General features: G+C 36.7%; 1 protein-coding gene across 1 annotated transcript in view; it reads right to left on the bottom strand.

Annotated features, from left to right (window-relative positions):
• The window catches only part of LOC106464417 (Fanconi anemia group D2 protein-like), a 159,553-nt gene that overhangs the window by 36,746 nt on the left and 107,210 nt on the right, over positions 1–15,597 (bottom strand). Inside the window, exon 27 of the mRNA XM_022392124.1 lies at positions 6,731–6,749. Coding sequence (XP_022247832.1) covers positions 6,731–6,749 — 19 coding nt within the window. The remainder of the gene's footprint in view (positions 1–6,730; positions 6,750–15,597) is intronic.

The following is a 15,597-nucleotide window of genomic DNA, read 5'->3' as shown; positions in this document are numbered from 1 at the left end:
GGATTATACAGTGATACTCAAATATATGGTGACTCCATTTCAGAACCATAGGAAGGAAAAAATTGTGTACATAATGTTCTTTTTTAGGTACCACAAAACCAACACTATATCTGAACAGCATTAAGCTTACATCTAGCATGCATATGTAGATGAATACTATCTGGACATTCAGGAATGTGACAGGCTAGAGTAGGGGAAGGGGCCAGTGGTTGGCCATGATTATAAGGTGTCAATGAATTTTACAGCCTAATTATTAATCTAAAAACATTGCTTTATAATCATGCCAATAAGGTACTTACCTCCTCTCACACTACAGCTATAACTCAATTGGCAGGGTTCCTTTTCCATTGCCCATCTAAGCATTGGTCTGATGTTTTTTTGCTTGCTCCAGTCTTTTATTTCCCACTTAATTGCCCTTGGCAATATCTGTCTTGTGACATTCTGCACTTACATCAATGTGCCCTCTATCCTGGTACTGTATATAAGCACATCATTCAGATAATATTATCCCTTTTTTTTTTGAGACCAACTCAATCTGCAGTCTCTAACACCAGCTCTTAGTAGGAAGGAAGGGCATTAGTGTGTGAGGTATTATTTTTGATTTAAGAATATGTAAACTTCCAAAACATACCTCATCTCACACTACAGCTAGAATCCCACATTGATAAGATAGAAGAGCCAGTGAGGGCGTTGTCCATATAGAATGCATCTGTATAGATTGTGGGCAAGCCAATAGAAGATTAGCACCCTTTTGGAGGAACCACGCTACATCCAGAACAGGTATGCTCTTCACTCAGAACCTAAATCATGCACTGCAGATGGACTATGACATGATCCGCCGTAACTATTGGCCGGGTTTCAACAAGGAAGCCAAAGTCCCACTGCTCGAGGTTGGAATAATAGGGCCATGGTCCCTAAGTCCTATGTTGGTGGCCAGGTCATTTGGACTACAATATATATATATATATATATATATGTGCAAGTGGATTCCAACCTGTAGCTATAGAGTGATGAGTTCCAAGCCACTGGAATCACGACACGAAGGTAAGCAACACCTCAGTGGACAAACCTTCTCCTGAACCTGATGAAGTCAGAAAGGCATCACCCAAAATTTGGAATGAAGGGATCCTGTATGCAGTACTCAACCTAAGGAAACAGAACTCATCCAGTCTAAAATTATGAACACTTATCCTCACTCCACAGCTGTGTGAGCAAGGTAAATTCCACTTGCCCCTTGGAATCATGGGAAGGATGTGGAACAAACTGTGCTCAACCAAGGACCCAGGATGGGACCACTCTACATTCAGAATCACAAGGAGACAATGGACCCTCTTCCATGAATAATGTACTGAATTAATAATGTTCAAAAGGAAGGGTCATGCTCAATCCAACCAAATAGCCAAGCATCAAATCTGAACTGTAGTAGTTGGGTGAGTCCTGAGGAATAATGTTCTAGAAACAGTGCAATAGGTGAACCACGTTCCCTAAATTTTAAAAAGCAAGCCAACCCTAATTTCTTCAATTCAATAATCAGTAGGGACAGGCAGGATCCCCTTATGCTTTACTCAAGACAGTCCATGAGTGGCAGTCCAGCATAGTACAGTAACACCACTTGGTCTGCCTCTATGCAGTCTTATGAAACACCTCATTTCTATAAAGCCTTTTGCACCCTAGATAAAGTATATTGTGTCAATAGTTATTAGCACAAACTTGGTTTGATAAAAGCACACATGCCTGGGCAACACTCGCCACAGAGTGGGATCTTGTGAAAAAGAGGTAAGGGACCCTGAAAAGTAAAGAAGAGACAATATTAGTAATACAGATACTCACCCATCTTTATGATCTAGTGGATGTGGTTAAGATAGCTAGAGGGGGTAGTCGAAAATCCTCAGAGGAAGATACTGCCAGATCATGCAAATAATATAGATAAGAGTATTGGGAAAAGTCCACATACCAGCCTACACAATGTCCTCCAACATGCAATTTAATTGGGTCACTAAGGGCTTAGAAATGTGACAAATCGGATGAGATGTGACTTGCAGAAGAGAGTCATTGCCTCCAAAGATAGCCCAGAATAAGCAATATGAATCAATTTTCATACCCACTTCAACAAAGTAACCGGGAATAAAGCTTGGGAAAATGAAGAATACCAATGAATAAAAAAGTCATTGTCTAGCACCTCTAAAGGCATTAGTGTGGGCAACATAACACTTCAAGGCCCTCAATGGACATAACAAACAATCAGTATCCGACTGGTCATAAAGGTGAGAAATAGCAGTCATATGAATCAGTGAAAAGGATTTATCCCCTTCCCTGGCTGCCTGTGTCTTAGGCAAGAAGGACCTGTCTGGGTATAGGAGTACGGAGATAGAATGATAAAGTGTCCAGTGCAAATGCAGTGCAAACAACTTTGACCACCGATGTCCGCAGGCCAGCAGCAACAAAATATAAATTTAAGGGAAAGGTGATACATGGTACACGAAGCTAAGGGCTCCAATGGATGTTGAAAAAGAGCATGTAAAACCACCTTAATATCCCAATTAGGTAGCTGAAATGGTCATTTGGGACAAAAGACCTGAAATGAATTGAAGAGGCCAGAGAGCATGGGGAACTTAAATAATTTTCGTGTTGAGTATCTAAAGGTAGCCGATAAATTTGCCTTATATAAGGCAAATGTGGAAGCTGCAAAACCCTTTTCAAAGAGCCAGGACAAAAAATGAGCTATGCTAGGCACTTTTGGATGAATTGGGTTCAACCTCCTCGCAATATACAATTTTGATATATGTACTATTTCCATTTAAACCCCAATGCCATGCGAAGGACTGTATATCTTCTATGCATGAAGCTTGAGCTTCGGGATGGCTGGGTGTATGATGTCAGATTGTGGCTGCCTCAACAGAGATGGTCAAAGAAAAAGTGGAAGAAGTGGACACTTCTGAAGATACCACAGAAGCAGAAATTAGGATTGACCCAGCCAAACTAGTGCTACCAACAGAACATGACAAGCTAGTAGTCTGGATAACATATGAATTGGTGGGAAGGCATAGAGGTGCAATCCCATCCAGTACTGACTGAATGCATCTATAGTCAATGCCTGAAGGTGAGGTACCAGATATCAAAATGCCAGTAGTTGAGTGTTCCAATGAGTGGCAAACACACTGATTTTCGGTGCCCAGAACAGAGAGCAAACCCAACAGAAAACCTCATGATACACCATCTGTTCTGTCAGGAGAATGAGGTTGGGTCGAGACAACTGATCTGCTACCAAATTCATCACCACCAGAACATGACAAGCTAGCAGGATGATATGATGGAAGTGGGCCCAATAAAGAAGATACAAGGTTTGAAAACAAAGAGAACTGGATCCGAGTGCCCCTTGACAGGAAATGTAAGACACCATTGTAGAATAGTCAGGGTAAAGCATGAAGTTTTCCCCCTCAATAACTCCAGACTTTGAGATATCACCTTTTGAGCCACAAAAAGTTCTAAAACACTGATGTGTAAGGAATCCTTGTTGTCTGTCCATAGGCCCTGGAGTTCTTCACCATTGAGATATACACCCCATCCCCGAATCGAGGCATCTGTGAAGAGATGGATCTCTGGACGAGATGGTGTCAGAGGAACACCTATCATAGTATTGTTCCCATCTAACCACCACTTGAAAATGTTGATCCTGAATAAGGAGACTGGGGAATTCAGTGGATCGCTGTTCATGGTCCATTGGTCACAAAGAGACTACTGAAGGGATCTACTGCGAGCTCATCACAAAGGATTGAGGGATTCAAGTGATGTCCACATCCCCAAAAGAGAAAGAACCATCCATGCAGTGGGAAAAGGAGACATGATTAAGAGTCAGACTGCCTGTTCCATATTATGGAGCCGGATGGGAGTTGGCTGAGCCCAACTGAGAACGTGTTGAAAAAGACACTCTGATGGACAATATATTGTGTTGGAGTGAGAATAGTTTTCTCGGCTCTGATAATAAAGCTTGCCTTGGTTGCTTCTGAAAGTATAATCTGGGTGTGATGTTCCACCAACTGACGAGATGGTGCCAGCAGTATCCAGTTGTCCATGTAATGGTGTGTGCACAGGCCTAGGGAACGGAGAACAATGAGAAAAAGCTTGTACAATTTGGCAGAACACACATGGTGTCAATGCCTGTCCGAAGGAAAGAGCCCTGAACTGCAGCACCTGACCCATGCGCACAAAACACAGATCGTGGCAGGATGACTCCATTATGGGAATGTTCAGATAGGCATCAACGATACTGAACTTGGTCATCCACAGCTCTGGCGGAAATTGCCAATGCAGAGTGAGAAATGACTCCATTGTAAACCTTGGAGGATCTAGGAATTGATTTAGACAAGAAAGATCAATGACCAGATGCCAATCTCCCATCATCTTGGGCACAACAAACAGATGGGAATAAAACCGTGAAAGAACTGGGACAACTCTCACCACTTCTCCCTTGACCAAAAAATTTCCTATAGCCCTGGAACTAAGTTCCAAAAATACAAGGATCTGTGGGAGGTAGAAAGACGACGGGTTGGGTGGATAATGGTGGTGAAGATGTGAACTGAATGACTACTCCTGATGCAAGAACTTGTAGTACCCATGGTTAGAACTCTACAAGCAGCTGCGGTAACTGCCATATACCTTTGGGGTCTGTGGGTCTTGGCTTCAAGAATTTCTGGATGTGTGGAAAACTTTTACCATTGATTTAAGCAGATATGGGTGGAATCTATTCTGGGTACCAATGGACCAAGGGTCAGAACTATGACCCCCTGTAGGAGCTGAGGAAAGTCGAGAAGCCAATGACTACAGGGATGAGCGCAGACAAGTGACATCAATCCTTCATTCCAAAGACTCTGGAACACTCGTAAAAATCAAGAATCATAGAAAGGGAGCTCATGTAACTCACAAACGGCAGAAGCTGGGAGACAAATGCCCTCCAACAACATACCAGCCAGAAGCTGAGAATCGAAGCAAGCTGGATGCTAACAGTGGTCCCAACTCTTCGTCAAAAGGATGTGGCGATCACTGAGAGGCTTCTGACAAAAGTTGGAGGAATAATAAATATCTTAGCACCATAGTTAGGGTCAGATGAATCCTAAAAAATTGTGATCTATTCAGGTTGACCACAGATGCATCCACCTGGCTAAAGCATGTTGTTTTGATAAACATGGTGGACAAGCCATAGCATCCCTTAATGTAACAGAGCAATAAACCTCCCTGCATGAACCACAATATCAAGGGATGGAGGGAGAACCAAGTAATTGCCCTCAGACCTTTTAGCCATCAAGAAAAGCACAAATTCAAAAGCAACTGGGGAAAGAACCAAAACATCACCTACTAGATTTACCATCTGAAGAAAAGGATCCAGAATTGGCCTCATGGGAAGCCAACAGAGAAAAGGAAGGCACTGGAAAAAGAAAGTATAGATTTTCACCAATGTCCAGGATTGCTCAAAAGTGCAGCCTCAGAGCCTCCAGGAGAAACACCACCAGATAGAACATATGTTTCCATCTCACTACGAATAAGGTCAACTGATAGTGACCCCCCCCCCCCAATGTTCAGTGATGCTAAATATCAAAGGTGGGATAGGAAAGACCTGATCTGCCTCTGTGCCAAAAACAGTAATCCAGAAATTCATGCCATATATCGTCTTGCTAAATGAGAATTTTTTTTCAATGAAAATCGAATACGTAACACGAAGAATGCTCAAAGTACCTCCAACAATCGTAGTAAAGAGAAACCCATTAGTGAATGTTTTGTCAAGAAAAAAGTGACAATATTATCTGAATGAGTTGCTTATACAGTACAGGGATAGAGGACACACTGATGTTGGTGGAGAGTGTCACAAGACGGATATCACCAAGGACAATTTGGTGACGAATAAAGGACTGGAGAAAGAAAGAAAAAATCTGACCAATGCTTAGATGGGCAAAGAAAAAAAAACCCTAGCAGTCAAGTAATAGCTGTAGTATGAAAGGAGGTATGTTTTGAAATATAAATCTTTAATATTCATTTGGAAGGTTTTACAGAGATTATGCAAACGAAATCAGATGAAGAAAAGTATTTTTAATCTTAACATGAAAATCACTTTGCACTTGCTTTGATTCCATATATTCACAGAGAAATATTTTAATAAAAATACTTTCTTAAAAATTCTGGTTTTTTGTCTACAAAAAGACTTGTAATATTCACTGAAAGTTTGCAAAATTTTGTGAAGACACACAAAACATATTAAAAGTTATAGTCTGGAAATCCTAAAGGTCAATTTGGGTTCATGAGCTCAGTCTAATCAACAAAGCCCATAGCAAGAGAGTTAAGACCATATACATTTGCTGAATGTCCCAACTCTGGACAGTGTATAATACATAGTCATTATTAAGCCATCAGTACAAAATTATACTAGTGGTTTGGTACATCAATTAAAGCTTTAGAAGCTCCAAGAAGAGCAACCGAAGGTCCCAATTCTAGCTTGACACTCCTTGCCATGCAGCAAGGTGAAGTATGGCCAGAGCATATTGAAGAATGTAGTGCTGACCCATGTAATCTGTACTAATTACACGAGTAACAACAAACACAGGCAGATGTTCTGTTCCATTGTTATTGACCACCAATAATTCATAACCTGTTATGTAAATAGTGGTCTTCAGAGCCCTTAGACAGGCAGGTCTGCAGATTTTGTATAATGCATTCTTTCCCCTCACTCCATTAGTCCTACCTGAAACAGGAGAAGCACAGTTTAGTTATCTGGTTTTTTCAGGGCTTCCTGATGACTGTACCACATGGTTTGTCTTGAATTGCTAAAAGCTTCATACGTTCTTAGAATTACTAACGTAGTTTTCTCCCACTGACAATGTGGTTGCTTAACCTGTTCCAAGAACAAAGAAAGCCAAGTCAGTTAGTGAATTTTATACATCCCTTATGTTTTTATCAACAAAATGTGTAGCATGAAGTGATATTACAACAGTGTTTTTTGTAATATGGGTCTGGAAGAGATTTTTACTTCACTTCTTTTATGCTTTTTGGGGCAGTTTCAGATAATTATAAAAGAGAGAGAAGGGTGATATGTTGTGGTAATTAAGACCCGATAGTTTGAATACTCTACTTGCTTAACTACACAGCTTATGTTGGTATTCATTGAAATTTTAGAACAAGGAAGAAAGGAAACCAGAAAAGTACAAGTAAACAAACTCAAGATCAGATGTCTCAGACAACTACTCAAGCAAATGTGTCTCAACTTGATGTTTCTGCAGATATCAGTATGAACAGTACTCAAAAGGTTAGTTTTCTCTTTCTCTACATGACTGTTTTTATCTTTACTATTGAGATCTTATTTTGTATCTGTGTTTATCAGCATTATTATAGAAAGTAAAGTAATATAATATTAATTTTAAAACTTCACATATCATAGAGTTTTGTTTAAATGCCACAGGACTAATATGCTGTTCTTTCTAGTGTTCTATTTACTAACTGATGTTTTTTATCATTGTTACTAATGCACTTTGTAATGAAAAAAGAAGTGTAACTTGTATTATGTGAGGACTTTTGATGATAATCACTTCTGGAGCCTTCTGGTCCCAATTTTCAACCCTGAAACACTGTAAGTGACAGCAATTCTAAGAACTTGTGAGTGAAGGCAAAGAAGAATATTTAATATTATGTAAACTACACTAAATCTGCCATATCCACTACTGACAAGTTTTTCACCCAACATCAGGGCACATTAGGTCATCTGAGATATGGCTGACATAGTAGTGATCTAGGTGCTATATTTTTTATCAGTTATCTTAAACAACCACTATTATAGTATGAACTAGATTAAGTAAATGAATTGTAATTATTATTCATTTTATTTGAGTAATTTATAGATCAAATTTTTATGGTAAGGATTAATAACACTGTTATTTATTTATTTCATTTTTAACACTGATTACTTGTATTTTATTTATTCCAATTAACTCATGAGAACTGGAAGAACAGGAAGCTAGTTTCACATGTCTATGACATTTACTAGGTGTCAGTGATATAATGCATGATTACGTAAGATAATATAATATATAGATATGGTAACTTTACACCCCCATGATCAACAACTGCTACTGCTTTAGACATTGCTGCAGTGATTGAACATGGACAAAAAGTGCTTTTTGTTACACTACCAGCTTGACTCTATAGCAACAACATTATTTAATACCATGAAAATATTTTTTTTGTATAATATTCCATTGTAAGATACAGCTGACACAAGTTCAATAACTGTATGTAAGAATTCAAGTTGAAAATAATGTGTTTTTGTACATAACTATAACAAGTAATACCTATTATAATTCACTGTTTTGGATAAATTATTTACATTTTATGTAAAGCATTGAAATTACAATTTTCTTTTAGGTAAAATATTTAAAAAAGAAACGTTTTTTTTTGTAAATTTCCAAATACAATCATTAGATAAAATGGGAGACAAAGTGAAACTCTCAGTTCTAATCTGACAGATTTTAAACATGTTTTATCATTTGTATGTAAAACCAAAAGGGAAGAATAAAGCAAACTGGAAGTCTGTCTTTGCATATCTTCTGTTTGTTTGTGGAAAATTACTGGAAACAGTGAAAGTTTGTTTGTTGTTGTTGTTCAACACAAAGCTATACGATGGCTATCTGTGCTGTGCCCACCATTGGTATTGAAACCCAGTTTTTAGCATTATAAGCCTACAGATTTACCACTGTGATATTGGGGGGCAGTGAAAGACTAATTCCATCACGCACATACTTAAGAAGGTTCATACTTTAATTTACAAGTAGTTTTGAAATAATCTAAGCCTAACCTAGAATGTAAAGTATCAAAATGTAATGAAAAATACTGAATTGCACTTAAGGAAATTATTTATAAGTGATAATAGTTTCAGTTTAACACAAAAAATTTGATATAAAAAAATGCCAGTTTCATAAATGAGATAGCTTTATATGAATGCTACCTATGGGTAAGTAATCTATAAATATATAGACTGTGCTTTATACATTTTTTAGAAAGTAAAACATTCAGAAACAGAAAATCATTCTGAACAGTTTTTAAATAGGCAAAAGCCAAGTAATTGAAAGACAATCTGTCAACAAAAGTTACCATTAAAGTTTCAAGCCAATCATCAAAACAGGATGTTTTTTAATGACATACGACACAGTGATTCTTAATTCTTCATAATTGAAACATATAATTATTATTTAAGTACAATTTTATTTTGAGTCAAGTATTTAAAGGAGCCATATTTTATTGTACGAATATAAAATCAAGTGAAAAGAATAAAACAAACTGGCTGGCTGTGGGCAATTACTAGAAAGAGTAAAAGAATAATCCAAATGTTGTCACTGGATCTGCATCTTCAGTTTTTCAAATAATGTATTAATTGAGCTTGCTATTGTTTTTAAATTTACCACATCTACTGATATGTTTACTTTGGAATACCTTATTTCAGTTCATTGCATGATGTGTTTGTTCTATAGAACATGCAATTCAGGGGCTTAACTTTACATCCAACAAAATACCATAAATTAGTGAAAATGAACAAATGATTTGTGCAGGAAATTTATAGAAAGAAAAGAAGTTATTTTAGTTTACCTAATCAGTATCATTAATCAAATGATGTGAGTCATCTAGCTAACTGATAGACTGGGACTGCATCTCCAGTGTCAATCTTTTAAGATATTTCATTTGTTCAGTCTAAGTCTTGAGGTCCACCAGAGAAGGTATCTTGATATTCCATGAGCAAGTCACATAACCTCTGAAACTGATAAGTTGTTAGGCCTTCATAGCTCTTCGGTCATACAGCTCTTGTAAGTGAGGTGGTAAACTCTCATTATGTAAGAATTTGACATCAGACTTTCCACACTTTGTTTTAAAGGGGACAATTTCTGATGTTCTTTGATGTGGAAGTACCACCTGTCCATACTTGACTCAAATTTTATGGTTCATTGTGTTTATGGCTCTGATGATGAAATTTTATTCTTCAGATTCACAAAGGTTTTCCCACCAATAATAGCTTAAAATATGCTGGAGTGTTTGATTCTACTATAGCCTATAATTGTCATGCATTATACAAGAATTTTCTTGTCATAGACTTCAAAGCTATTTGAAGCTAGTTTAATCCTGAATCCATGTCTCCACATCACATCAGTTCCCAATATGCACTTTTCCTCAATATCAATTACCCACACTTCATGATGCACAGAGGAGATTCCTACAGTAATGATATCTTTCAACTTTCCTCTTGCTTGAACCTTATGTCTACTCGCTATTCACGTCAATCCACATTATTTCTTTATCACTGGAGGCAATTTCCCACTCTTCATTACCAAATCAAGTAAAACTATTGTAGCTATAGAACCATTGCCAATCAAACATACTGCAAGGCTCCCTATTCAATAAATCCACTGATTCATCGATGATTTCTTTAAATAATGAACTTATCTCATATGGGGCATGAGGTATTCTCAGCTGAGGTTGCCCCATAAGTCCAGCTAATTCCTGTTACCTGGTTAGCCCTTTGTTGCTCCTTTGATTTGGTTGGGCTTGAAGACCCAAATTTAGGGTATTGTCTCCTTGGTGTATTAACAACTGTTGATTCCTCACAGTCTCAGTTGTAATCACCAGGTTCCCCACATTCATGAAATAAATAATCACTGGCATAATTCAGACAAATTAAGACTTTTTTAACAAAAAGTCTATTTACCAGGATTACAATTCATGCCATTATTAATGTACTCAACTACAAGCTCAGAGGAAGCAAGGCTTCCTTGTATGTTTGGAATATTTCACAGGCAAATAGATAAAACATCCAGTGAGTACTGAGTGGGATGAATTCTCCGCATTCAGCTAGATTATGAAACTTATTCTCTCAAAACATTAAATGATGGTTCACATCCTAAAATCCACTCAGTGGCTCAGAAAGTACGGGTTGCAATTCCCTTTCCATCACGAATGTCCTAATTGTTGATAACTGAGTGATTGTTCTATACTGTAGTAAATTACTCGTATCAGTAATCTTCCATTGTTTTACAACCAACCATCCTTGCTTTCACAAACAAGTAAAAATCCAACAACATAGAACATTTACATTGTACATCACCTGATAGCAAGGAAAGTAAAGAATGCCATTTGCTTTTAGTCAATGATTGTGCAGATCAGTGATTGTACTAAATCTCAATGATCAAGCAGCTATCATTCAACCATCTGGTAGATATCTCACCTTAGTGAAATCTGCTTGTTAGCTTGGAAAGCTAGGGTTGCCACACCCTTTCAGTTTGCAGTCTCTTGATTACCTGACAGACCTAGCTGGCTGTAATCAAGTAGTAACCATATGGTATAATGCATATATGGTATTTTATGTTACCACTCAGGGCTCAGAAAGCAAAATAGCGATGCTCTTTCAGTTAGTAGGGTGTCAAATACTTGATCGTCCTAGTTGCTAATCGATCAGCCCCACCCATATCAGTCATGACGTTGACACTAAAATCTTGATTGCTAGTTAGAGCTAGTAGTTGCTTCAGTCTCCAGCAACTCCTCATCTGGTTATAGAATGCCAGATAAGTCACTTCAGCTTCAGTTAGTAGGGTGTCAAATACTTGATCGTCCTAGTTGCTAATCGATCAGCCCCAACCATATCAGTCATGACGTTGACACTAAAATCTTGATTGCTAGTTAGAGCTTGTAGTTGCTTCAATCTCCAGCAACTCCTCATCTGGTTATAGAATGCCAGATAAGTCACTTCAGCTTCGCCTTCCTCATCAGGACGGTTGACATGACTCCAGATGTCATCCTAATTCCCCTCTGACTCCTCAGTCTCTTCTTCAGACTCCTAGTGAAGAATCATCTGTGACATACGGCTGCAGCATATAAACGTGCTCCATGTGCTTTAACATGCTGTGTGTCTGCTGTAACTCATGCTTTAGGGGATTTACTTGATGAAATATTTCTTTAATGCTGCTGGCACGTACCACAACCACACTGTCCTTACATTGGAACATTCATTCTTTCACCATATAACTTTTGTTGATGTGGTGCCTTCCAAAGTTTCTGTCAGGCAAACTAATATGTGTAAACCATAATAAATATCATCCATTTCACATACTCTTGGGGACATTCTGAAACTTCTTTATGGAGGGTAGGGGGGGACATATATATTATGTCTACAAGGAGTAGCACTTCCCACCCATACATGTGTTTATTCAGTGAACAGACTATAGGTCCCATTCTATTGCTCTGTATGTGCTCATTAACCGGTCGGTTCTGTTGGGATTAACATCCTTCACTAGCATCTGCTTGGTAATCGGTTGGTTTATTAGATATATGTCACCCTGTATCTATGTAGTGCTGAATCACCATTGTTTGACCCTATCAGTCATCTAACAAGAGTTTTGAGTTGCTTTCACTGCACTAGGTCTAGAATGTTCATAAAATCCTTAACCAGCAACCTCAGATGCCAGTAGCAACATATTTACTTTCAGCCATGGTGCGACAGACACAACTCTAGCATTATCACTAGCATCAGTTACTTTCACTATACCTACTGTACCTACAACTATTACAGTGCCTAGTTAGATAGTTAGCAACACCAGGACTTCATCCCTTATTGAACAGATGACTGTCTGAGCTAATGCTAGTTGCTTTCTGGACAGGAAACAATTTATTTCATGCATGGCTTCTATAACCACATTATACAGCACTGATACATTAGACATGGAGGTATTGTTATTCCCTGTGTATCATAAACCATAAAGCTCATGTAGTCCACCTTTCCTGGGCTTGATATGGTTGGGATTGAATTCACCCTTTCATAACGGGCATGTCTAACTGCTCATGTCATGGTCTTTTAGAGAGTTATTTTCAAAACTTAATTAAACTACTTTTTGTTTATATTATACCAATTAGTATAGCATAAAATCATAGCTAATAACCCATATTTTAATAGTATATAAGTTTGAAGTTCTTAATTTTATAAGGCAATATTTAAAGAAAATCCTGAATTTCCCCTAGTGTGAGAAAGGTGACATATTTTCTCTAGGCATCCTCTCCTCTCTATTTTATCCACCACCCCTACAATAAGTATGAATTTTAATGTAAATTCCTCACTTTGCTCAGACAAACTATAATTTCTATACCCTTCAATTTTGTTTGGTTACAGAGCCATCAAATAGAAAATCAAACTCCTCTTGCCACACCCATCTGTCATATCATCTCTTTCAGGATTTGTTAATAGTTCTCTCTTAGGTTTAATTCTATATTACCTAAGCCAATAGAAAGCCAAGGTTTTCATCTATCAAATGATGTATTAGCATAAGGTGAGCTCCACGTTCCCCAAGTAATTTACAACTTATAAAGGCATGAATAGTAGTAGTTAGTTGTTCAAAGGGCAATCACAGAGTAATAAAACAATAAAATTTAATTATACATAGATGTATACTGTTATGAGTTTAAAGCAACCCAGGATAAACGCATGTAGTTTCATGTTACAACTTGAAGTCATCCGACAAAGAAAAAAGGGTAATTTATATTTATTTTGATTTTTTTTTGGTTGTTACGAGGTCTATCAAATTGACCAACCTTGTATAGAGTTAAGTTAGAAAAAATAACAGATAAAATATAACATTTTACTGAAAACAAACATTTGAAATGTATTTAGGAGGTTTTTGAGATTCCACAAATGAAATTTGAGATTTTTGATATGAAAAAAAGTATTTTTAATCTTAACATGAAAATCACTTTGCACACGGACTCATCAAAACATATGCTTGATTTATTCAAGGACAAATCTTTTTTTAGTTTATTAAAAATACTTCATTGAAAAAAAATATGATTTTTTTTGTATGTGAAAGACTTATAATGTTTACTGAAAGTCTACCAAATTTTGTGAAGATATATACACTATATTAAAAGTTAGTAACATCAAAACTATAGAGACTTTAAATGAGTACAAAGTGGTCACATGGTTGGTCAAAACAATTGAGCCTGTGTTGAGAGAGTTGCACAAAGTATACCGCAAAATCTCTGTTAACAATGTACTGTATGTATGACAAAGCAACTAGAACAAGGCAAACTCATGTTTTTTTTTGGACTACATGTTTCAGCTAAAACTGCACAGAAACTAGATAAACGAAACATTTCAAAATTCCTATATTACTAAAAGCAGGTAAAAAACATATGCCTGCCTATCAGAGTAGTAACAATCAACTATTTTTTTAGAACTATAATAATGTTTAAATTCTCATTAATGTCACTTTCTATAACTTAAAATGCTACAAACAACAGTCTTTTGTAAAAAAGTATGCTAAATAATTGTTTTTATTCTTTCTTGATTCAAGACATCTCGTAGACATATAAATGGCTACTAAAAACACTATTTCAAGCAAAACAGTAGCACCTACTAGCTGAAAATGGTCTACGAGTTGCTGGAGCATGAGTGGAAACTTCTTAATACTGATGATCAACACAGAACCCAAGGTAGCATTCTATACTAGCAGAACCCATTTGCACCCAGTGTATGCTTGGAATTAATAACTGGATTAGTAGGCACCACAGTGTGCAATTGGGTGTTTTGATATTTTAGGCCAGTAGAAGATCTCTGACATTAGTTCTATCACATATTGTACATAAAATGATTTAACTTCATAAGTTTTTGATTTCAAATAGTGCTGATGATCTCATGAAAATATAAAAGGCTCTTACCATTACAAATTGTAACAACAAGTCATTAACCCTGTTGACACGGGTCAACCATATCATTGCCTTTGTTGACTCACATTCAATACTTTATTGAACTACTAATTTATGAATTTATGCCAATAAGTTTGGTATCATATTGTAGATTATAATTTAAATTTTAGTATTATATATATTAGTTAATTTCTTAATTTAAAAGTAAATATTAAAAATAAACACCTAAATATCGAGTTTTGTGTGTCATGTGATATGTTGAATGCAGCATTGGTTCAAATTAGATGTTTATGATGTCCAAATACAAAGGCTATAATTTCTTGCAAATTAGGAACTCAAATTACCGATATTGACAAGCTAAAAGATAAAATAAGAACCTCCTATCTTTTCTATTTGCTGAGATATCACTACATTTACTGACTCAAACACAGTGGCCATGCCCACCCCTTTCCATTTGTGGAAACACTTGCTTACGTACACCTACTTCTGTTTCTGACGTGTGAATAACCAATCCATAGCTCAGAATGTCTCCTGGCTTTCTCAGCCTTTTTGAAATACTTGAGCAACAAACTCTTTCTTTTTATGATAAATTGGAAGCAGTAAGGTAAGATTTTAGTGAGCTCGAATTTGTAGTCATTCTAGAATGAAAAAGGCATAATTTATATTTATTTCCTAATTTTTTTATGGTGGTTATGAAATCAGTGAAATTGACCAAACCTGTACAGAGAATCATTAATGAAAATAACAGACAATATATAGTTTTTCTTAAGAAATGTTTGATAACTATTTGGACGTTATAAAGATTTTGCATGTTGGATAGTCAACATTTGAAAAGAATAAAGGCATGAGAAAAACATTACATAAAATATCTTATAAATTAATAAA

Source organism: Limulus polyphemus, unplaced genomic scaffold (genome assembly GCF_000517525.1).
Source record: "Limulus polyphemus unplaced genomic scaffold, Limulus_polyphemus-2.1.2 Scaffold1644, whole genome shotgun sequence".
Taxonomy (NCBI): domain Eukaryota; kingdom Metazoa; phylum Arthropoda; class Merostomata; order Xiphosura; family Limulidae; genus Limulus; species Limulus polyphemus.
This window is presented reverse-complemented; position numbering and strand designations above follow the sequence as displayed.